Source organism: Meles meles, chromosome 6 (genome assembly GCF_922984935.1).
Source record: "Meles meles chromosome 6, mMelMel3.1 paternal haplotype, whole genome shotgun sequence".
Classification (NCBI taxonomy): Eukaryota; Metazoa; Chordata; class Mammalia; order Carnivora; family Mustelidae; genus Meles; species Meles meles.
The window spans coordinates 77,221,117-77,243,806 of NC_060071.1; the positions used below are offsets into that span (position 1 = coordinate 77,221,117).

The window sequence follows — 22,690 nt, forward strand, 5'->3', positions numbered from 1 at the left end:
CCTTCTTTTGGTTCCTTTTTTTGTGATGTGTACAGAGATGAAATATTGGTTGAGATTCAAAAAACATCCAGGAGATTTACCTTAAGCTTTGCCTGTCAGAGAGATTCTCAGAGCTAAAAAGATTGGAAGCTGACATTTTGGAACTAGATTAAAAAGAAAATCCAAATTAATCCCAAGGAGCAATGATCAGTAGATAGTTATTTAGACATAAGCACATCAACCCCACAAGCCCAGTTGCTCGCTTGGCTGGACTGCCCTGATCTTAGGTTCGCCTGGAGAAATAAGAGCTGTCCTGGGAAGAGAGAAATGTCAACCTCCATCACTAAAAACTCCTCATGAGTTGGTTTATTTCAATAGAGTTTATCATTACACACAGTGTTCTGGAAGTAATAGGCGAGTGCATTAGATTCTCCTGCAAATGGAAATGAAATGTAAATTTAGATTGTAAATATATGACTGCGGTAAATAGATAGCAAGAAAAAAAAAAGATGAAGAGTTTAGAAACTTGCCACATTTCTCTAACCCCAAAGGGGATGTTTCTATAAATAGTTTAAAAACTATTGAAGAGGAGTGGGGAGGAGGAGGAGAACAGAGGCAAACAAGAGGTAATTCTCTTCGCTTTGCAAAATTAGAAGTTGTTTTTCAACAAATTTCCATGGGCAAAGGAAGAAACCCTGTCTGACTTCAGACTAAATGGCATGTGGGTGGGTTTCTGCTAAAACCCATCTTGAGGAAGGCTCCCTGGAGGTAGCAAGTGCTGGCAATGTCCTGCCGGGGTCGGGGGGGGGGGGGGCGCTGAGGGGGAGGGAATGAGGGCAGAAAAGAGTCCAAATAATTGTGCAGAGAGAAGAAGGACTCACAGGGCAGGATTTCCCTTGGATTTCCTGCCTTGCCTCCTAACCTTTCCTGTCTTAGCCCAGTGGATTAGGTCCCAGGCGATCGGGCCCTAGGAAGCAAACCAGAAATTTTAAGGAGGAAACCAGCTTGGCTTCACTCAGGAGACCTGGCTTATTCTGTTTTCAAAGATCCTTTTAATCCACCTGTTTTTAGGGAGAACTCTATAAAGGCAGAAGGAAAGGTTAAAACAAAAATGTTAAAAATTCTATAAAGTAGAAAGAAAGACGCTAAATATTTGACTAGCAAAGAGATTAAATATCTGGTACATGTCTACAAAGGAGCCTAGAGGAGACTTTGTCAAGAAGAGAACAGGCAGCCTCAAGGAAACTGTGCCCCAAAACTTGTCTGATTTGTTAGTTAGACTCTGGCCACTGTCCGCAGCAGCTGGGGTGCTAGGAAAAGCAGATCAGGCGTCCTCCTCAAGGGGGCAGGGGCCCTGTGTGCAATTTATGTAAAGCCATCTGCTGTGGTGTGACTGGGAGCAGCACCAAGAAGTTGGTGTTCGGCCAGGGGACCAGGCTGACTGTCAGTCCCAGTGAGTATGAAAGGGGAAGCTACGCGGTGCCCTCTCCTTTCCAGGCCAGGCCTGTGGGCGCTCCCGGCTGGCAGAGCTCACATCTACTGGTTTAGCCTAGCCCATCCCAGGGAAGCAGGCCAGGAATGACCAGAAAACCCTCAGACTTCTTCCTTCAAATATGTCCCTGGAAAAACTCCTTGATTCTCCTTCCCTTTAGCAATTAGTTTCTAGTGAACCAGAATCTAATGAGTTAATGTGAGCAATTTCAATAAAAAGTAGAGAAACAGCCCCAAAGTGCAATAGAGTAGAAACTATGTGAGTGCCAGGTAGGGGGGAGACCATGAAGGAAGAAGGAAAAGAAATAGATTACTCAAACTAAGGCAGCGCCTTCATCAGGAAAAGAAAAGCAATTAAAAAATTAAAAATAAGCAATTCATATATTTTTCGGGGCTCACTGCCCTGTGGAGGCCCGGCTCTGCCTGCAGCAGCCCGCTACTGGGCTTATTGTCCAATAACGTGTAGTTTTAGCACAGGGTTGAGGGATCAAGACCAAACTGAGCCCCAGGCCCTTCTGCAAAGAGCAGCTCCTATTCCTGTTTTTGTAAAGCCTTCCCTGACAGTGAGGAAGTAACACCTACAAACTCACTTTTGGAAAAGGAACTCTCTTAACAGTGAATCCAAGTAAGTTTGAAGGGACTGGTAGAGAGGGGGAGTGCAGTGGGGAGATCAAAACCTTTCTTTCTTCGGATTTAAATTACTTGTCCACCCTCTCTCAAAAAAAAAAAAATCCCAGATTATCTTCTACATCTCATGTTGTGTTGGGAGGATAGGGTTCCCATCAGAGAGATTGGCGCTCCATTGTACAAAGACTAAATTACCTTCAGCCCAAAGCATTCCTATCATCCATCTTAAAGGAGATTATTGGTACAGGGAGAAAAATTGAATACAGGATCCTGAGGGATTCCGCTAAAGCCAGGAAATGTTTGCCAAAAAATAGACAGGAAATTGGCATATTGAGACAATGCAAATTCAGTAGACCAAAATAAATCTTCCTGACATAGATACTAAAATTCTTACATTTATCTCCCGAAATAATGGGACCCTGTGATTTCATTAATGAATGCAGGAAATTCTACAGGCAGATTTCTTTTCTACTTTTACCTCTAGTTCACCTCCTGTAAAGGAGCAGTTCTCAATCCCCAGACCAGTGAGTGAGGTCTCGGTGGGTGGAAATGTCTGGTTAACTCAGAACATTTAACCCCACTTTTCTCTTCGTTACCCAAATCACTGATGGGGCTGCCACTTTACTTAGTTCAGCAGAAGAGGGGGGGGAATTCATTTGTCCCCTGAGTCATGAGAATAGAGCAGTACGTTCTCACCATCAAATATACGCCACCCTTTAGGTAACAGTAGTAATGTGTGTGTAAGTAGTTGGAAAAGTTTCAAATGCTACATATAAAGGTAGGAAACTGTGGTTGCTACTTGAAAATCTGTGTTTTGGTGGGCTGCTGGCAGCGGTGCAAGGCGCTAGCGCTGGGAAGCCTGACTTATAATAAAATTGGGGCAACGTGGAAATGGGGAAAACCCGTTGAAGGGCCCCAGTCTCCTCTTGACATAAGCTGTTGCTGAGTGTCATTGATTCAGATCTGCTTTTGGGGATAAGGAGAGGACACAGTGCTGGGAAAGACATGTTGCCAAACGCAGCCTGGTGAAAGGGAGGTGTAAATAATTCAGTGATCCAAGGTGCACAGCCCTGAAGGAGTTAACATACCCTGGTCGCAGACAGCATGGAATGTTCTGGGATAGACCCGGCCTAAGGAACACGCAGTGTGGTTAGCCATGAAGTTGTCAGGCTCAGAAGTGCCTTGCTCAGCAGGGACAAAACCAGCTCATGCCTACAACAACAGAAACAATGAATAATACATGGTATTGTTAAATCCCATGCCTTCAGGAGTCTCTGAGGTCCTATCTAATTAAGGCTCCGAGGGGATTCGTATGAGTATCCCAGGAGACTCAAGGACGTCCCTTTTCAGAGGTGGGCAGTCCAGCCCGGAGACCAGACAGGAGGTTTTATCTTTTGTGTCTCACTCTTTCTATGCTTGGGCTACAAGGCAACAAAGCTGGAATCCAAAGACGCGTGACTGAATTCTGTTTTCCTTCCACCAGCAGAGCAGAGATTACTGCCACAGCCATGCTTGGGCGCCGTCTGAGGACGCAGCTGAGGGCAGGCCTCTGTTTTGCTCATGTCCTGCTGCCAGGGCGGCTGAAGTAGGGTGTGGGGAGCTCCGTGAGGCTGTGAAGTAGGGGAGAGTCGGGAAGGGTCATTTGAACTCCTGCCTGCTGTCCTGCTGTCTTAGCTAAAGAGTAGCTTTTTCTCTCCCCCTTGCTATGTTGGTAAGCAAGCTAAATCTTTTCCCGCTTGCTAATAAGTAGTTGCTCGAAGAGATGACTAGACAGATGCACAAATTCGGTCAAAACAGTTGAAAAATAACTGAATGCAGTTACAGAGCTAAAATATTTGTTTTCCATCTTCTTTGGGGATAGAGTCTGGTCACCACTGTACCAGATAATGACTCTGCCCCAACTTGGTTCCTCACACCTTTTGTGGCATCCACCACACAGCCAGGGAGACACCTGGTCTTCCTGTGCTTGTGATGGTCAGCCATGGAAGCCATGTTTGGTCAAAGGATGAAATTTATAGCAGCCCCAAGTAAATATGCAAGAGCCTGTTTCTGACAGAGACCCCACTGCAGCCACTGGGCTCTGTGTGAGGTCAGGACACCTCGGGTGGGACAGTAGGGTGATCAACTGTACCAGTTTGACTGGGATTAAGGGTCTTCTGGGGACAGAGGTCTTCTTTGCTAACCCCAGAACAGCCCCCAGGAGAGTTGGTCACCATAACAAAGCTCAGTGTAAACTTTCCGTGAGATACCACTAACATCTCCCCAGGTTCAAGACTGACAGAGAAGCCGCACGTGTGGAAAAATGTCTCAGATGTGCCCGTCATTTTCATTTCTTACGCTGGGGCATGAAGGGGAGCTCGGGAGATAGTGTTCCATAGAGCCAAAACCTAAATCTCATCTAATTCTAGTCAGTCTCCAAAATGCTGAACACTCTCCTCCTGTCTCCTTATCATCAATTCATTGTCATCGGAAATGTGTGACACCGTGAAGGGAGGGGAGGACATGTCTTGAAAATTGATCAGAGAAATTGTCCTGAAAATGATGCCGTAAAATGGAAATGAGACCTTTAGAAAGAGAGATGCTGAACATGAGAAATCAGTAAGCCTCAGGATGGAATCCAGAGAAAATGGAGAGAAAGAGAGGGAGTCAGGCCCTCAGGGGATCCAACAGGCCAGTGTCCCAGGACCAGACATGGAAAGTTTCCTCTGGTCTGTGGTGGGAAGGAAGAGCCCCGCAGATCCAGGGTCACCTGTAGGTGAGTCTCTTCTCCCCAGAGTTAAAGAGGAAGATGTCTACGAGCCTCAGATCTGCCCCTGGGGTTTTTGTAAAGTCTTCCGTTATGGTGTTAATACTGGTAGCAGTGGCTCTGGAAAGCTGACATTTGGAAAAGGGACCATCTTGACTGTCCATCCAAGTAAGTGTAATAGGACCCAGCAGCATACTGGAAATTCTGGCATTTCACCCCTGGTATCACGTTTGAGAGAAATGTATGTTGCATGGGCACCAGAACTTGCTTGAAGTCAGCTAGAGGCCTCCAAGGTCCTGTCCCTTCTTTAATCTCAGTATTAACAGATTCCCTTTTGGACCCTGAGCTATCAGGTCTATCTGATCCCTGCTGTTGAGTGAAGTTGACCTTGAGCCAGAAAAGGTAGAAAAGAATCTTCACTGCTTTCAGAGCCTTCTGTGGAGATGGTGCCCAACTTTAGGGACGGGGGGGGGGGGGGGGTTCACGCTTTCCAGTCAACACCCCTGAGTAACTCATTCTAATATTCAGTATCGTTTTCTGTCAGGAAGTTCTTCCTTGTATCAAGCTTAAATTCTTCTTAGTGCAGCTGAAGCCATTCCCACGGGCATCTTCCGCAGTGGAGAGGGATAATTGAGAGCAGAGTTTGAATAGGTATGTGGCATTCAATTTAGAATGGGTTTTAAATGAAAGCGGAGAGGGAAAAAATGAAAACTGAATGGGAATCTGAGGTCTTATTTCAAATCCCTCTATGTTCTTTGAATGTCTCCCACTGCTACTGTAGATGCAAAACTACAAAAAAAGAGAGAGAGAAATACACAGAATGGAAAGAATTGCACAGCCACTGTGTCCATTCCTATCGCTGAAACCACCAGGCAAAGGATTACAATTAATTCCAAAGAGTTTCAGATACAAGGCTTAATACCTTTTTCCTCATGGTGACTTGTATCCTTGCTGATAATTAGAGCAGATAGAAAGATTTGGTTTCGGTGTGTTTGCTGCTGCACCCCGCTGGGAAGAGAGGAAAATCTCTAACTCGTTGGGGTTTTTTGTTGTTGGAGGTTTTTTTGGTTTTGGGTTTGTTTGGTTTTTTGGTTTTTTTTTTTTTTTTGAGATTCATAAATTTCCTTCTGTCAGTTGCTGTAAAATTCCTTGCTGCAGGGAGAAGCGTGACAGCTCTGAGAAACCAATACTTAGGAGGGAGATGAGACTAACCGCGAAGCCAGGCAAGCTGGAAAGACCCACACTCCATGTCCCCCATGCATTTTTGCACTTTAGGCCTTTTGGGTCTTGCAAGGATTCTAATGGAGTCAAATAGAAATGGAGTGAAGAGAGTCTGGAGCCCTGTGGGTGCTCAGAAATGAGAAATGGAAGGCATGAAAGACAGGAAGGGGGAAGAGGCAACCAGGTAGGAATATATCTTTCACAGTGGCCTGATAAGACTAGGATGGGGAGGTGGGTCCAAGAGCAGGATGTCAGCACTCCCACTGGTACTTCGAGGCGCTCTGCTTTCCCAGGCTCTCCATCCAGGGCAGGGTCCCCCATGCCAAAGGGATGAGAGCAGAGGCCGTGTTTTTCTGTGCAAATGTAGACTAGGAGGCAGAGAGCCCCTGCTTTGCATGTGCAGGGAAGATGATCTGAGAGCCCCGAGGCTATCTGATCCACTGAGTGGCGGCATCCGTTCATGCCAGGTGGGTGTGGAACTAGAATGCGCCAGTGCTACTCTAAGGCCCAGGGTCGGGTTGGTATGATCATCCTGAATGAGCAAGATGCCTCCAAGGAAGCCTAGTTCGAGTGAATAGGGAGTCTGTTGGACCAACTGCCCAGGGTTTGTTGAGTTTCTCCAAGTCCAGGCATACGGGAGCCAAAGCCGAGAGGTTGACATTTACGCTAGGGATGCTTTTGACTGAAATATGCCAACAGGGTCCGAAAGGCCCAAATTGCCTTCAGAGCTCTGTTTTGGTTGTGAGCCTCCGGGACCTTGTCATCTCAGCAAAACGCATTCACTTAGAAAGGTCAGCTCTTCATTAGCCAGACAAATGAGGACAACATATTGACCAGAGATAAGGAGCAAGGAGCTCACATCTCAGCCTCTGAGAGCCTGGCATTTCCAGTCTTCTAATCACGGAACACTGGGGAACGTATGCTGTCTCAGAGAAGGCAGATCGATGGTGCCTGAGGACCTGGTGTCACCAGGCTAGAGCTTGGAGATGGAAATGAGATGCAGATTGGGGTGGTTCGTGGAGGGGGGCAGTAACAGAGAAGGGAGGAAGAGACCAGAGCTCACTGATGCTTTTTCAGACCAGCAGTGTGTCAGAAATTGGAATCCGAGGTGGAGAAGCACACATTGGTAGCAAGTTTCCTACTGTACCCTACAGAATATGGCCTAACTGCGGCCACACACTCACACATCCCATAGGTACCTAAGATGCCTTTTGAAGTGGCAAAGCGAGATCGGGGTCTGAGATCTGTAAGTCACCTGCCAGTTATTGCAAAGGGTTGGGTGGCTGTGTGACAAGCTTTAACAACAAGCTGACATTTGGGCAGGGGACAAGCTTATCAGTCATTCCAAGTAAGTCTCCTTGGGATTTTGCCTGTGGAGTTTGGTGGGGCTAGTCATCACGTGCCTCAAAGCGCTATGCAGGTGGCATGGTGGCTGAGTGCCACACACAGAGAATCGAGGTATATTAACTCTAGTCAGACCAAAGAAGGTCAAAGAGTGGCAGATGTAGCTTTAGTCCTTAAAAGTTAGCATACAGAGCTTGGGGCTTGCAAATGGTCATTTGAAAAACATGTCACCAAGCTGTGTCCTCCCCACACAGCCTCACTGTACATGGGGGACAAGGTGGGGTGGAGGGATGGACAATGGACTGTGCATAACTGGGGTACACAGGGAAACAAGCAGGGTTGGAAAGGAGCTAGGTGATCAGAGCCTCCGGCTAGCTAATCTAGAGACAATGGATTGTTCCCGAAATCTCACCAAGAAATAAAATCCTTCCCAGACTCAAAAGATGTAATCAAGAGACCTAATTAAAATTCACTTCAAAATCATATGATCATCGGGAGAGAAATTAAATCTTTAAAGAAAAAGAATTTTTTAAATGCCCAGGCATAAAACAAATGGCCTACACCTTTAATTAGGCAACGAGCATCACAATACGCACATTAGCCTTTCCTCTAATCCCCTCTCAGGAGGGCTCAGTCCCTCCAGCAGTACATGGTCACAGCTGCTCGAAGCCCTGAAGCTCCTTTTCCAGGAACGCTATTGCTCCCACACCGCTGAGGGAGAGAGCTGATCGGCCAGCCAGCCAGGCGGGGCCCCAGGTGTGAGCGCCAGCTCTCTCATCTGCCCGGTTTTTGTTGCGCTTCCTATCACAGTGGAACACCGGTAACCAGAAGCTCTATTTTGGGAGAGGGACAAGTTTGACGGTCGTTTCAAGTAAGTCAAAGAAAATTTTCCATCACCATTGTGTTGAGCAAGGCCTCAAAACGCCAGTAAGAGTTGTCAAAAGTCTGCTCCTCTCTTTCTCTGCTGCTGGGGATAACTTTCTCTGGAACACAGCTAAGAGCCCCTCCCCTCCACCCCAAGAACGATTTATGGCTTGACAGGTCTTGATTTCCCCAGCCTGAAATCCCTGGGAGGGTGGGGAGGAGGAGCGGGCTGTCCCCTCGCTCACCCTTCACTTCTGCACTGACCAGAGACGTTTGGACCTCTGTGGCACAGGCCACAGGAACTGCAAACAGAGTCGGAGGGTGGGGGGGGGGGGACAGCTGTCAACTGAGAGGAAATGGGTCAGAAGGCTAGAGAAGGAAAATGAGACGATTTGGGAGAAAACTGAAATATGGGATGGAGTAAAAGATGAACAAGACAGCAGGGGCATCCAGACTCATCGTTGGGTTTGGACCCGAGGGATCACTGACAGCACCCACAGAGAGAAAGAGGGTTTCTGTTCTCTCCAAAGGAAAAGTTGGCAGAAAAATCAAGCCAGACCTCACATGTCAAGCCTTTCCTAATTACAGCCTTTTATCTCAGTTTCTCTCAGTTGCTCCAGCAGGAAAGGCATGAAAGAGTCCCTGGTGGCTTTGAGCCATAGAAGCATTGCATGGGGCGGGGGGGGGGGGGGGGGGGGCATAAGGACTGGGGGGGAGGTTTACAGTACACTGTAAAGTGTTTGGAGCAGTGGTTTTTGTAATGACTTAGCACACTGTGTATCCAACTATGGAAGCAACAACTTAATCTTCGGGACAGGAACTAAAGTCACTGTTAAACCCAGTAAGTACATTGTCCTTGGTCAGGAAATCAGTTATACCTTAATTTCCAGGTCTCCTGCATAAGACTGGGGTGGCAGGGTACATACTAGACCATGCAGGCTCAGACACGAGAATTTCTATCTGTTTTTTCTCATAAGTGGGGTAGAGATGGGTGTCAACCAAATATCTGAGCTTTCTGGGGGAACTTCAGTCTTGACTCTTTAATTCAAAACTAGAAAATATGATTCACAATTCTGTTTTTGCTGCTGCCATCGTGCGCTAATGTGACATGTGAAGGGAATTCAGACAGGATGACTTCATCTTCCCTTTTATCTCGCATGATAATTTTCACTTTGAGTACTGCATTATGTTTGGGAGAAACGGTAGAAATATAGGCTGTCAAAGAGACAAGCAGCCAGGAGACACAGAGAGGCAGGCAGACAGAATGCCAAGCAGTATAATTTTAGAAAATTAGTCCAGCGCGTGGCTCTTTTTGCAGATGGCAAAGGTATTTGGAAAGGTGCTAAGAGCTGATGCTCTAGGTGGGGCAGGCTTACTCAATGGCAACACTAAGTAAGCACTGATGCCAAGGGGAAAGTTTAAACTTGGAAAACTGAAGGGTTTGGGGTTTTTTTGATTTGTTTTGTTTTGTTTTCAGGTAGTTTATCAGTACAGCAGCACATCTGCATTTAGTAAATTACAGTTTGGGCACGGCACAGAATTGACTGTTAAAAACAACTATGTCCAGATAGATGGGACAAAGAGAGGGATACTAGATATACATACACAGAGTAATGGGGAAAACATAGGGCACCTACATTTCTTGCACCTGAAATTAAAAGCTGTGGAAAATTCGAATAGGTTCACTTTGTAACCAAAGACAGTTTCACAAAATGGAAAGAAAAGCATGCCGCATAAAGCAAAAACCGAATGTATAGAGCCTTTCCAAGTCTGCATTTTCCAACTGTCTTAACTACTCAGTTACCTAGAGGAATCTCCCTCTCCCTCTCTCCCCACTCCCCACCCCCTTTTGCTGCATCAGACCTTAAAGGCACGAAATTGAGGATTTGGCTATTTCAGGCCCTTCCAATGCAAGGTATGGGATAAAACGCCTACCAGCTAGGCAAGTTGGAGCACCTTTAGACATCCAAGCTTTTTCTCCTCTCCTGTCCAGATAAGATAGAAAAGCGGTACTCTCCTCATTCTGTATCCAGGGACAGGGAGCTCAGAGAGTGTCCCCAAGTTACAAAGTGAGGCCTGAGCAGTGGAATCTGGGGACCCAGTGATGGTCAGTCGACTCCCAGCCACAGATGCCATAGTAGCCAGAAGCTTTTAGGGAATCCCCCAGGTCAAAACATAATACACTGGGGAAAATGCCCCCATCTGCTGCTCCACTGAGAGCAACTCAGTGTGAGAATGCTGTATCCAGGAGGGGACAGTCAGAATGGCCCTAAACTAACTCAAAGCCCCAATAGTTGAGAACTGGGTGCGGAAGCCAGCTCTGATGAGTTTGTTTCCAAGCAGTGCTTCCAGAAATTGTTAGTGGTTGGTAGTTGCTATGGGTTTTGAAATTAGAGGACATCACAGCAGAGTAGAATGGTTTGGAACAGGGGAGTATGATTAGGATTAATGAGATGAAAGAAAATTCTGGCTAGAGGGCTAGAAAGGCCCTGGAAGAAAAGATACACTAACCCTTCGGAGTGTTCCTTCCAGTGAAGAGTTGCAACATTTATCTAGGCCGAGGAGCAGAGAGCAAACACGAGCCAAATTCCATACACAATCAACCTTTCCACATTTAAAAGTTTCTGCAGTTATTCCAACGTCCTTGGCTTCTTGGCCAAATACCAGCAGTTCCTAAAAGAAAAATGGAACAGTCCTCTGTTTCCAGGGCCAAGCCACTGGCCCCTACCCCACCCCACGTGCACCCACGCCCATGTGGTTTTTGTAGAAGAGGTTCATGCTGTGGGAAACAGGCCATCTTTGGCTCAGGAACCATTTTGAGAGTCAAGCCTTGTGAGTATAAAACACATTCTGCCCCCCACCCCAACCCAACAAGAGTTTCGTCCCATATCCAGTCAACTTTCTGGCTTAGAAATATTCGATTCTAAAGAAAGACAAAGTGAGATTTCAGGAGCACCATAAGCACCTCTCGAGTGCAATTCGCTTAAGAATCACCAAGCGTTGCCTCTGAGAAGGTCAATCACACCAGTTAACAGCTTTAAAGTAGAATTTAAAAAAAAATTTTTTTTTTAAATGTTTGTGTCTCTATGGACCACGCTGCCTGCTGTTTGGTGTCTGGACTCCAAAATGGAAACCTTAGTGTGTAGTCTCCAGCTTAGTGACTTCTCCCAAGCCTGTGACTGAGGGCAGTGTGAGAGCTCGGAGGGCATTTCTGGGTCCTGTCAGGGGAAAGCCAGGCAGATGGGCTGGCGAAGCGACACTCACGAGAGGTGTCTGCCCTGTTTCTGTAAAGCTGCTGACAACAGTGAGAAGACTGGCAGCAGGGACAAGCTGACTTTTGGGACCGGGACTCATTTAACAGTCAGGCCCAGTAAGTCTGAGGGGATGTGAGGTATTTATGTCTTATTCTAGCCTAACCTTTGAGTTGTCCTGTTTTAGATTCCAGATAGACAAACTATGACGTCCTTCCATGTCCCTTTAAATGTCTGTGAGGAAGGGTCTCCAGCGTAACCATCCTCTCCTCCTTGACAGGAAAGATCTGTGGCCAAGACCATTCTCATGACACAGTCGGTAGCTGCGTGATGGCACTCACAGTCCTCATCCTTGGGCCCCTTCCCGTGGACATGTGTCTTTTGAGCTTTTATGAGAGCAGCGAGGGAGGGGAAGAAATGACCAACAGCACCAGCCAGGCCTACAAGCTCTCCTCGGTGTTCGTGGGCTTCAGAGCTGCTGTGGAGGTTCTGAGAGCTTCAGGGCATGGGTCTCTGGCCGAGAGGTTTCTGTAAAGGGTTGACTCAGGGTGCCAATATAGGAGGGAGTGCTGACAGACTCACCTTTGGGAAAGGCACCCAACTCGTCGTCCAACCCTGTAAGTGCCTCTTCCTGGGATGCGGGGATCTAAATAGAGTCCCCACAGGGACATTTCCAACCCCTGCTGATGAGTCTCTGGTACCACGGCCTTCGGTGGCACCATCCAACACACAGCGGGGAGGGAGGGTTGAGCTGTGTAGGTGAGGGAGTGATACAGCCTGTGATCATCCCCTGATGATACAGCCTGTGCTTCGGAGGACTCCTGGGTGCTTTTGTGATTGTGTTTGATTAAGAGGCCATTGGAAATTCTGGGCTCCAGCTGACAAAGGGTACCACTTAGGACTGGGGCAGAACATCCGCGGGCTGCTTTCTTAGCAGCACCTTTGCCGTGCAAATGATTTCCATAGGAATTGTGGAAATGGCTGTGCATGCAGAGGTTTGATTGCTTCTCTTTTTCTGCCATCATGCCCTCTTCTCTGCCTGACTTCACGACCTTATATTAGAACAGTGATTCATCATTTGATTTCTGAGCCCCATCACTCATCAAGTCTGACAAGAGGGATCCATTAACATAAAACCCAGAGAGGAAAAGGACAAAGCGTTTAAATCCCAGAGTCTGCAGAGTTTAACTTGACGACTTTTTGGCTTGAATCAACTTGCCAGCACCCCATGATCAGTTGAGGCCAAAGAGAGCCACGAGCAGGGAGGGTTAGCCAAGCAGGTGTCTGACCAGATCTCTGCGGCCCTCCTAGCGACCACAACCGTGATGTCTGAAAAGTGGAATGGGTCCCTGAGGGCCCACCTGGCTGCGCATCTGGGAGGAGGTCATGGAGAGAGCTCTGTGTAAGCCAGGGAGGGCGGAGACCAGATGGAAACTCCAGCAGCAGGCTTTTGTTATGAGCATCTCTCAGTGTGACCACTGATGGTGCTGGGAAATTCACCTTTGGAACCGGAACGAGGCTTCAGGTCACCCTGGGTAGGTGATGGGAGCCCTGAGGTAGCCAAACTGTGTGTTCTTTAAAACAAGGGGTAGTAGAGAGGGGCTGTCCTGGCAGGACGTAGTCCTTCCTTCCAGCGGAGCTGATCTCTCTGGGGATACCTGCATTCAGTCAGAACCTGTATTCTTTTTATTTCCATTACTGAATCTTTCCTTCCACCTGTGAAAACAGACTTCTCCCTGCTCCAAGCTTCTTCAGTCTTCACACTCGGTGTGTTTCCTTTGGAACAGTGGGTTTGGGAATTAATTCATCATCAGGACTTTGTCACTCCAGGCAGCTGAATGAAAGGGACTCTCAAATGGAGAATAGAGAGTCCTGCTTGTTCTGATAACTTCTCAGGGGTGATACGTTATAAATGAGAGGAAGTGGGTTAGATGACCTGCTAATGACTGCTTTGGAGAGACTCTAAGGAAACCTGCTGAACATCCTACACCCTCCACTCCTGGGAGGAGTCGTTTGGTTGGGCTCTCGGTGCACTAAAAGCAAAACCGTGACCCTCCGAACACGTAGTCAAATGCCCACCCTCTCCCTGCAAGCTCTGCTGTGTGTCATTATTTGCCGATTATGAGATGATTGCGTGATAATTCACATGAAATTATATAGATGAGTAGCCTGAGTATTTTGAACCCATAATTAAGATGCAAATTATAGAAGTTCTGGAGCGTTCCACCGGGCAGTACCTCATACCTAGTGGTCCCTGAAGATAAACAGTGTGTTTGGGCATGATTTGTTTGTGGCATGGGTTTATACGCAGCTCAGGACCTTGTTTGAAAGCTGATTAGATGTCTCAGGGTGCCAATTTGGGGTCTCGATGAGCTGTGCTCAGTGAGCTGAGACGTGCCCACTTTTACAGGCAAGAAGCATGACAGCGTGGCTGGGTTCCTCTCAGGAGAATAGGACTGTCCTGTTGCGTGGTATTGGTCGGTACCTCTCCCCATTGTGCCTGCAACGCTGGGAGCCTGGTTGCAGGGCTGCCCCAGGAGGTTTTTGTTAAAGGGCGTGTGGCTGTGTCAATAATTACAACGACCTTCGCTTTGGAGCAGGGACCAGACTCAGAGTAAAGCCAAGTGAGTGAGGGGAGCTGGTCGATCTCAAAAACTGGGGAGAGTGGTGGCTGTCTTCGGTGCAGTTTTAATGGGATTAAGGCACTAACACTGCCCCCTGGGTCCAGGTGCCTCGTTTCTGTGGGCCTGAGCTGATGGGAAGTCTGCCAGTCAATGGACATAGGCAATCCTCAGGACGGGGCGTGAAGAAGTAGAGGTTTTCACGGGGGTTCATTGGCTCCGGATATAAAGAAATGCTAGGGATAGTAGGCAACATCCATATTCTGTGATAAGACAAATAAAAAGACCTAACAACCCAGAAATCAGGTTTTCCTCAATAAGAACCCCTCCAATCCAAAAGGAGTACAAACAGCTCTCTTAATGTGTCTTTTGGGTTTTGTTGGTTTTGTTGTTGTTTTCATTAATATTCTTTATTAGAACAATTGGTCTGAGAGTGGCATGGTGCTCCTGGTCCCTAAAATAATCACTCCTCCCCCCACCCACCCCGTGTTGGCCATCTATGCTAGCTGGCATGTCTCTACCTGAGCTTGTGATTGTTCCATGTGTCTCAGGCATGAGCAGGATACCAGTGTTCTGGGAGCAAAACGGGTGGTTTAAGATCCAGCTCAGATCTCTCTGCACAGCCGTCTGTTACTTTTAGAGGAATGTCCTAACCCTGCCAAGGAGCTGGGAGCTGAGGCTGTGGAGTGGTGAGGCTCCCACCAAAGGGGAAAGTGGCTTCCCTTGCCCAGGGTGCCTCTCAGTCCCTCCCTCCCACTGGTTATTGTAAGGCCCCATATGACTGTGTGAATTATGGAGGCGGCCAAGGAAGGCTCATCTTTGGAAAAGGCACTCAGCTCTCTGTTAAACCAAGTAAGTGCTGGGCAGTGGGGGTTTCAGAAACTAAATCAGTGAGTGCAACTCGAATACCACCCAGAGTGAAGGAAGCAAAATTCACCAACCCCTTTCTCTGGTGTCTTCCCACCCTTCACCCATGAGCCCCCAGAGCTGCTCCTGGTCCGTGCTGCCCACTGTGCTCAGTCCAGACAGGCACTTCCCTCTGCTGGGAAAACTCTGGACATCGTGACATGAAACAATGTTCTTGGCCCCAGGAGGGCAGTTCTCGGGAGTGACTGCCCTCCTCACCGTGGTGAGTGGGCAGCCTTCTCCGCAGCCATCTCATGGACGAGCCACAGTCAGTGTGACGACTGTGTGTTTGGTTTTCAGACATTAGAGTCAATGGAGAGCCACATGAGGGGGACAGCAGAGTGGTTACTGCGAAGGGCTTTTTGTTTAGGGAAAACGCACTGTGGATCTCGGCAGCGGGTATAACCTCTACTTCGGCAAGGGCACCTCACTGCTGGTCACACCTGGTGAGTTCTAGTGGTTAACTAATTGTCCTTTCTGGAAAGGAATCCAACGGGACCTGTTGAAACCCAGCTGAATGTAATTGCTTCGTTTGGCGTGCGGTTGTTAACTATGTCGGATGTGTGAGCCAGATATGAAGACACATTTCCCCAGAGGCTGGATTTGGTTATCAGGTCTATGGGCAGTTTGATAAATTGTACTAATACTGCAGGCGGTGTTTCTCGAAGGTCCACAGAGCACGTTGAGGCTTTGGGAAAGAGGCAGAGATAAGAGGAAGAAAAGCTTTGTGATAGAGACAGAAACAAGCCAAAGGAAAGGGAGGCGACCCAAGCGGGAGTGTGGAGCCAAGGAAGTGTGTCCTTAACAGATAAGTGCTGGGGACCCAGTTGAGTTGATGCCCATGTCCCCTGGGGGTAGGTAGAACTGAAAAATCTGGCAAGTGGACTGAGGACTCGGGTGAGGGCTGGGCAGCACAGTTACAACCGCTCGTAGCTTTCCTCTTCTGGGAGAAGAGCAGAGGAAAACTTCCTCTGGAGACAGGACAGCCCCTGTTCGCCCCAAGGACAAAGGCTGGCTGAGACCGCGTAGGAGGAGCAGAGAACCCCAGGACCTTAGAAATCTCCCCAGCTCCGCGGGGTTCTCTGTGTTCAAGCCCGTCATGCAGCTGTCAGGGAGGGAATAATAAAGATGGATTATAGAAAGCCGTATCAAAGAGGTACAGGCTGTCCCCACGCTTGCAGAGTTCAGTGGTGTGTGGTTTTGTTTTTTGTTGTTATTTTTCTCTTTCCTGTTAGAGTTATTTGCCACAACGCCTGCCACTTTGCATTTCGTAGTATTTCTCATCAACAACCCTCTGTGCCTGAACCAGGTGTGACACCGAGGTGACGGGGCTGATTCGTTAACAAAGAGAGTTGATAGATTTAAACGAGTGGACCAGGCAAGCCACTCAGCTGAAAGTGGCACGCAGGCTGGTGGCTCCCTTCCGCTTTTGAATCTGCCCTTAAAGGTTAAGGCACAACCTTTTTTTTGGCGGGGGGGGGGGGGGGGGCATATTCTTTTTGTAGCATCCATGATGGCTTTATCTTTTGAAAGTGGATTTCATTTCTGTGAATAATCAAAAGCCTCTCAGAGCTATGATTTCTAAAGAAAGGAGGGACTCAGACCCGTTACTGGCACTATTTTGGTTCCAAAATGAGGTATGAACGTAAAATCTTGTCATCGCTGGGTACGTGTGGCTCTTGAACTGATTCTCGTTGAGAGCCCTAAAGGGACTACTTCAAAGGGGTCAACAATCATTTAGATGTTTAAATCCTGACATGTTTGTTCGAACGGCCTCTTAATAAATACACTTAAGATAAACATAACATAAAATTGAGGAAGTTTTGCAACTCAGACTTCATCAAAGCAGTGAAGATTTTCTGTATAAATGGAGATATTATCTCAAGTAAATCCCTTTTAGAAAAACATGAGGGCAGTACCTTCCAATGGAGAAGAGCATACGATGTCCTACTTATTGACAGCAAAGCTATTCCAAGAAACGGTAACCTTATATGGGTTTATGTAGAGCCACATAACACTGTGACTAACTCAGGAGGCTACCAATATATCTTTGGCAAAGGCACTAGCCTGAAGGTTTTACCAAGTGAGTATTACAGACAAGACTTTATTTTTAAAGGTGTTGGTGTTAGAGGGTCAAGAAAAGGTAAAATGAGGGAAATAGTCATTATAAACTATAGAAGCAGTCATTATTGCTACCCGAAGTGGAAATTCTGGGTCTCTCTAACCCAGACAGGAGCAGGTAAAGGAGAGTTCAGAGGCTCACTATGATGGACTTACCACCATTTTCCTCAGAATTGTATTAATCATTAGAAAAATATTTATTAGCTAAAGAGCTTGAGAGAGCCCTCTAAATACAATAGGAATTCTTTGTTTCTTATTCTTTTCTTTTAAAAACTGTATTCTCATTCCACACTTCTCACTTTTCTTACCTTTCTTTTGGCCTTTCCCCTTGTCCAACTCAACATTTCATGTGAGGATTCATATTCTGAGAAACCGTCATGTCCAGTTTTTAGCCTGTCACTTAAGACTCTCTAAAACCTGGGCCATTTCCATTCTCTAAATTTATTCTCAGCTGTTCCCTTCCACAAATGCTCTGCTCTAGGCGAATGGGACACCTACTTCCCCTGAATGTTTACACAAGCCCACACCTATCCTTTGTGTCCATAAATCAGTCATCATGGACCCACCACTATAAGCAGATTTGCACACATGAAACAAATTGAGTTTCACAATGTCTTAGCCAGGACACCCAACAGAGGTGACACCAGACTTAATTTCATAGGAAGAGCTTGAGAAAGTATATCCCTTTTTACAAATTAAAGAGGCTTGGGTAAGAGATCCAGCAGGCAAATAGCAAAGTAGGAAGAAAGGGGATCCTTTTGTACTGGATGTGGGAGGAAGGGATGTGTCCACAGGAAGATCTTCTCAGGAGGAGTAACAAGATTGACTAAATCCAAGTAGGAAATTTATGGACTGCCATATTACCTGCGTGTTGCTTCTTTCCCATCACAATGGCCTGTTCCTGATTGTTGCTTGTTAAGCCCCTGGTCCTCCAGGCAGCCTGAGGGGAGGAAAAGGGAGGCAACCATGCTGTTCCCTCAGCAGTGGTGCCCATGGAGCTTCCTTCTCAGATTTTCCTTCAGGTTACCTTCAAAATTAAGAGAGGTCCCAAAGGATCACCTAGACAGAGTAAGAGAAGCTACTAATAAGAGAGAGATTTCATGCTAGTGTTACCTGGGGAAAGGGACAGAAAGAAGAGAAAAGTTTACCCCAAGACAAAGAAGGAAAATGTCCTTTTCCCAGTGACCCTCTAAGCAGGGAGTGAAAAGGTCTGGAGTTGGAGTGGGGAATTCAGGGCTGGCCAGTGCCTGCGACTGTCTTTAGTTCTTTGGAATGAGAAAAGGTGGGAATCTCCTTTGATGTTCCACAAGCTGGACCTCGGTCAGAGGTGTCTGATTCCAGCACCCTGAGGGATGGACCAGCATCCTAACCCCTCCTGCCAGGGGTGCTCTGGCAGCTGCCCTCAGTCTCTCCCACGTTGATGACAGTATCTCTGACTGCTTGGGCTTTGTGCCATGGACACGAACCGCTCCTACTTTGTCCAAATGAGGAATATGATCCTCAGAACCTGGAGAATTATTATCTAAAACACCAGAGGATCTGCTAGGATTCTGGCAGTCAGCATTCCGGACTTGGGCAGGAAAACTCCCTCTTAAGACTATTTAGAAAGAATATCCTTCATTTATCCAATGTGGAAGCAGTCCTGAAATCCAAGCTGGTGCTAGGATTCTGTGCCAGGTTATTACTGTGACAATTACTTAATATTCTCTGTGCTCTTGGTATCACTCCTTCCAGAAGATCTTTAGGGAAAACTTAGTACAGTTTCTAGGAGGTTTTTGCTGAACTGAAGATCACTGTGTGAATAATAATGCAGGCAGCACGCTCACATTTGGAGGGGGAACAAGGTTAATGGTCAAACCCCGTGAGTATCTCTGCTGAATCCATAATGAACGCTCTAATTTCTAAAAGAAGCTGTAGCGCCGAGCTTCATTTGGGGGCTGTTTTCTCCACCCAGTTTTATTTTTATGTTAATTCTGAGTAATTCTGAGATGATACAATGTATACATATGCCGTAGGCACATGTGAACATGGGCACGTGTGTGGTCGCCTGGCATAGGAACAAATGGGCTGGAGAGTAACAGATTCCTTGTCTTTTCTGTCTTAACCCTTGGGTCAGAAAGTTCCAACTGTGTTGAATGCAGGGATGGGTGAGCACTGGAGTGGGAGAAACCTTCTCCAGTGGCTTTGCCGGGATTGCACCCCTCCTTGCTGGTCAGGGGGCAGCTCGGGCTGAAGGTGGAGAGACGAACTATTTAATCTGAGAGGAGCCCTTCCATCCAGCCATGCTATGAATTGACCACAATAATAAACATTATCCTCCGCTGCCTCTTTGGCCAGGGTCCCAGCTGGAGGAGCACACTGGCTGGATTTGGGGATTGAAGGGGATTTCCTGATACACATTGGCCTGGTCGGTTTCTATAAAGCTTCCTATGACTGTGTAATATTGGCAACAACCGTAAGCTGATTTGGGGATTGGGAACAAGTCTGGCAGTAAATCCAAGTGAGTCTTCAAATTAACTCTCTCAAACCTGTCTGTGCAGTTTGAAATATCTCAGAAACTGTCTCCCTGTTTGGCCCTAATGTTTAAAATGTGTCCTCGCGGGTAGCGTTCTTCTCCCGCCTACCCGAGCTGAGCCCTTGCTGACCCTTCAATCAGAATAACTAGATAGAGGGACCCAGAAAGGCATGGTAGGAAGGCAGTTGGAGTATTTGATTGATTCCTCCTGGAGCAAACGGGATGGCCCATTCCCAAAATAGTGCCACTAGGGAGCACTAGAAGTTGGAGAGGATGGGAACACACACCGTATGCCCAGCTTTCTCTGTCCACACGGTGCCATCGTCACATGGGCCATTGTAAGTACTGTGTCCCACCTGCCAAAGATAAATCAAGTGCTGCTGGGAACTCCCAGGACTCGGCCATCCCCGTGGCCACCCTGGAGAGCACCTCCCCACCACAGCCAATCCAGAATGACTCAGACTTGCCGTAGAATTACTGCCTCTCTTAGTCCTTTTTGGCTTATAAGCTTATAGTGGATTTGCTGAAGTAACAGGAGAGGAGTTGGTTTCATCCTAATTCTGGCCTCCCCCGAGAAGTTCTTCTCTCCAAGAATCTTCGGGAGCATCTTAGAGACCACCTACCGTGTTTGGAATTGTGCTTCATGGGACCAGGCTGTGTCCCCAATGGTGTTTGCTGTGGCTTTGGCTGGGGCTAGCTCCCAGGACAGTTCTAGGCTTGGCAAAGCCCAGGGAGAAGGAGAGGAGTTTGTGGAGCCAAGAGGCTTCAGGAAAGGCATCTTTGATATAGGTGTTAATGAATTCCTAAATGAGTTTTTGTGTGTAAACCTGGTAAGACTCTCCAGGGAGAAGGTCACCTTACCTTTGCAGCTCTAAATGTAAGACCTGTGTTGCAAAAAAAAAAAAAAAAGAAAGAAAGAAAGAAAGAAAGAAAAGGAAGGAAAAAAGGGAGATGTCAATTACAGTGCCAAAATGAAGAGACTGGGTATAAATACTGAATCCGTTTTAATGTTCAGTTTATGAAATATAAGCCTTTCAGGAGAACAGGCACGGGGTACATTTAGTAGGGTCAGTGAGCTAAATATTTTGTCAATGTTACTGAAATACACACTTCAAAGGAGAACCCCAAATAGAGAAAATGAGTAATAGCATAGAGCTTAAGAACATGAATTTTAGAATCAAACTGCCTTGGCAAACCGAATTCTGTCATTTGCTGGGTGTGTTACCTGGGGCAGGTTACCTAATCTCTTTATGCCTCAGTTTTCTCATCTGTAAAATGGGGATAATAATACTACTTAACTCGCTGAATTGTTATGCAATTAAAAGAGTTAACACCTACAAAGGTCTTTGCTTAGCGGCTGGAACATAGTAAGTCTTCAACAAATATCAGTTACTATTACTAGATCAAGTTACTGAGGGGAAGGAAAGGGGGAAAATTACAACCTTTAAAGTTTTTGTAAAGGCCAGCATTAGAGTGTGGCTTTGGCACCACAGGAAAACTCATCTTTGGGCAGGGGACAACTCTACGAGTAAAACCAGGTGGGTCTGAATGTTCCCAACTGAGGCACGGTTGCCCACTACATTCGTGTGTTTTGGAGACTCTCCTCCGCCTTATCAGCTTCTAACCGAGGACTTTTACTGTTTGCTTCTATTCTCCTTTTGTACTACTTAGTAGGGTGTGTGTAACGCCTGGCTAATAGAGTCTTCCTTAACCCATTCGGTTTCATCTAGAGGCAGAAAGGGGGGCAAGACTGGGGTGAGCTGGGTCTGGAAATTCTAGGCTAAAACTGAGAGAATATAAGTCTGGCTGACTTTGGAGAAATAAAAACATCCAATGTGAGAGGGTCACAAGAACGAAAAGTGAGAGGCGCCTGGGTGGCTCAGTTCATTAAGCGGCTGCCTTCAGCTCAGGTCATGATCCCAGCGTTCTGGGATCGAGTCCCACATCAGGCTCCTTGCTCCACAGGGAGCCAGCTTCTCCCTCTGCCTCTGCCTGCTACTCTGTCTGCCTGTACTCACGCGCTTGCTCTCTCTCTTTCTCTAACAATTAAAGTCTTAAAAAAAAAAATTCTAAAATAAAAAAAGAAAAACGAAAAGTGATTTTTCTTAAGACTTTACTAGAGTAGAAACCACCCATGTGGCCACTAGAATTCTCTAAGAGCTGTTGTTCAGGGAGAAAACTGCCTTTCAAGCTTGGAAAAGGCAAGCTCTTTGGGTGGGGGGATGGGGGAGAACAGAAGAGAAACTGTTGGGACTTGGATTTTTTTTTTTTTGGTCAAGAAACATGGAAGACCGCATTTTCCATTAGGATGGTTTTTAGAAGGCTGTCATCAAGTAGGAGTTGCAATGCATATAGCTTTATGGAGGTGAGCTTCATAGAGGAAGAAGAGGAAGGAAATTTAGCAGAGTACAGTGTTTTTGTACTGGGCAGAAACACTGTGCCAATTTCTGGGACAAACACGCTCGTCTTTGGGACTGGAACAAGACTCACCGTTACTCCCCGTAAGTCCTTTACCACCTGAGAGAAAGCCCTTAATCTAGAATGACCAGCTCTCGCCTTCCAGACACCTAATGAATTTCTAAATGAGCTTCCGTGTGTTAACCTGATAAGACTCTCCAGGGAGAAGGTCACCCTTACTTTCCTGGCTCTAACTGTAAGGCATGTTTTGTAAGAAAAAATGGGAAATGTCAATTGCGGTGCCAAAATGAAGAAGTCGGGGTATAAATACAGGACCAGTTTTAAGGTTCAATTGATAAAATGTAACCCTTTCAGAAGAACCATTTCAAGGCACATTTATTAGTTTGCGTCTACACAGCACAATTGTCCAGTTAATTTGATTAACGTCTGTAGCTGATCCAGATATTTAGGCACTTCCTTGAGACACCTTCTCTGTGCTCAGAATTGCCTGAATTGACTGTCACATTACCTAAATAATTGCCAGATCTGTTTTACTTTGTGCTGTATAGACTCAGCCTAATAAAAACAAATGCCATTGTGTTTTTTC

The 22,690-nt window shown here is 46.7% G+C and overlaps 1 gene segment (V, D, J or C); it reads left to right on the forward strand.

The window, feature by feature from the left end:
* The window catches only part of LOC123944268, a 426,074-nt gene that overhangs the window by 357,015 nt on the left and 46,369 nt on the right, over window positions 1-22,690 (forward strand). The window contains 1 exon segment of the C gene segment in view: window positions 12,084-12,140. Within this exon segment, the coding sequence occupies window positions 12,084-12,140 (57 nt within the window).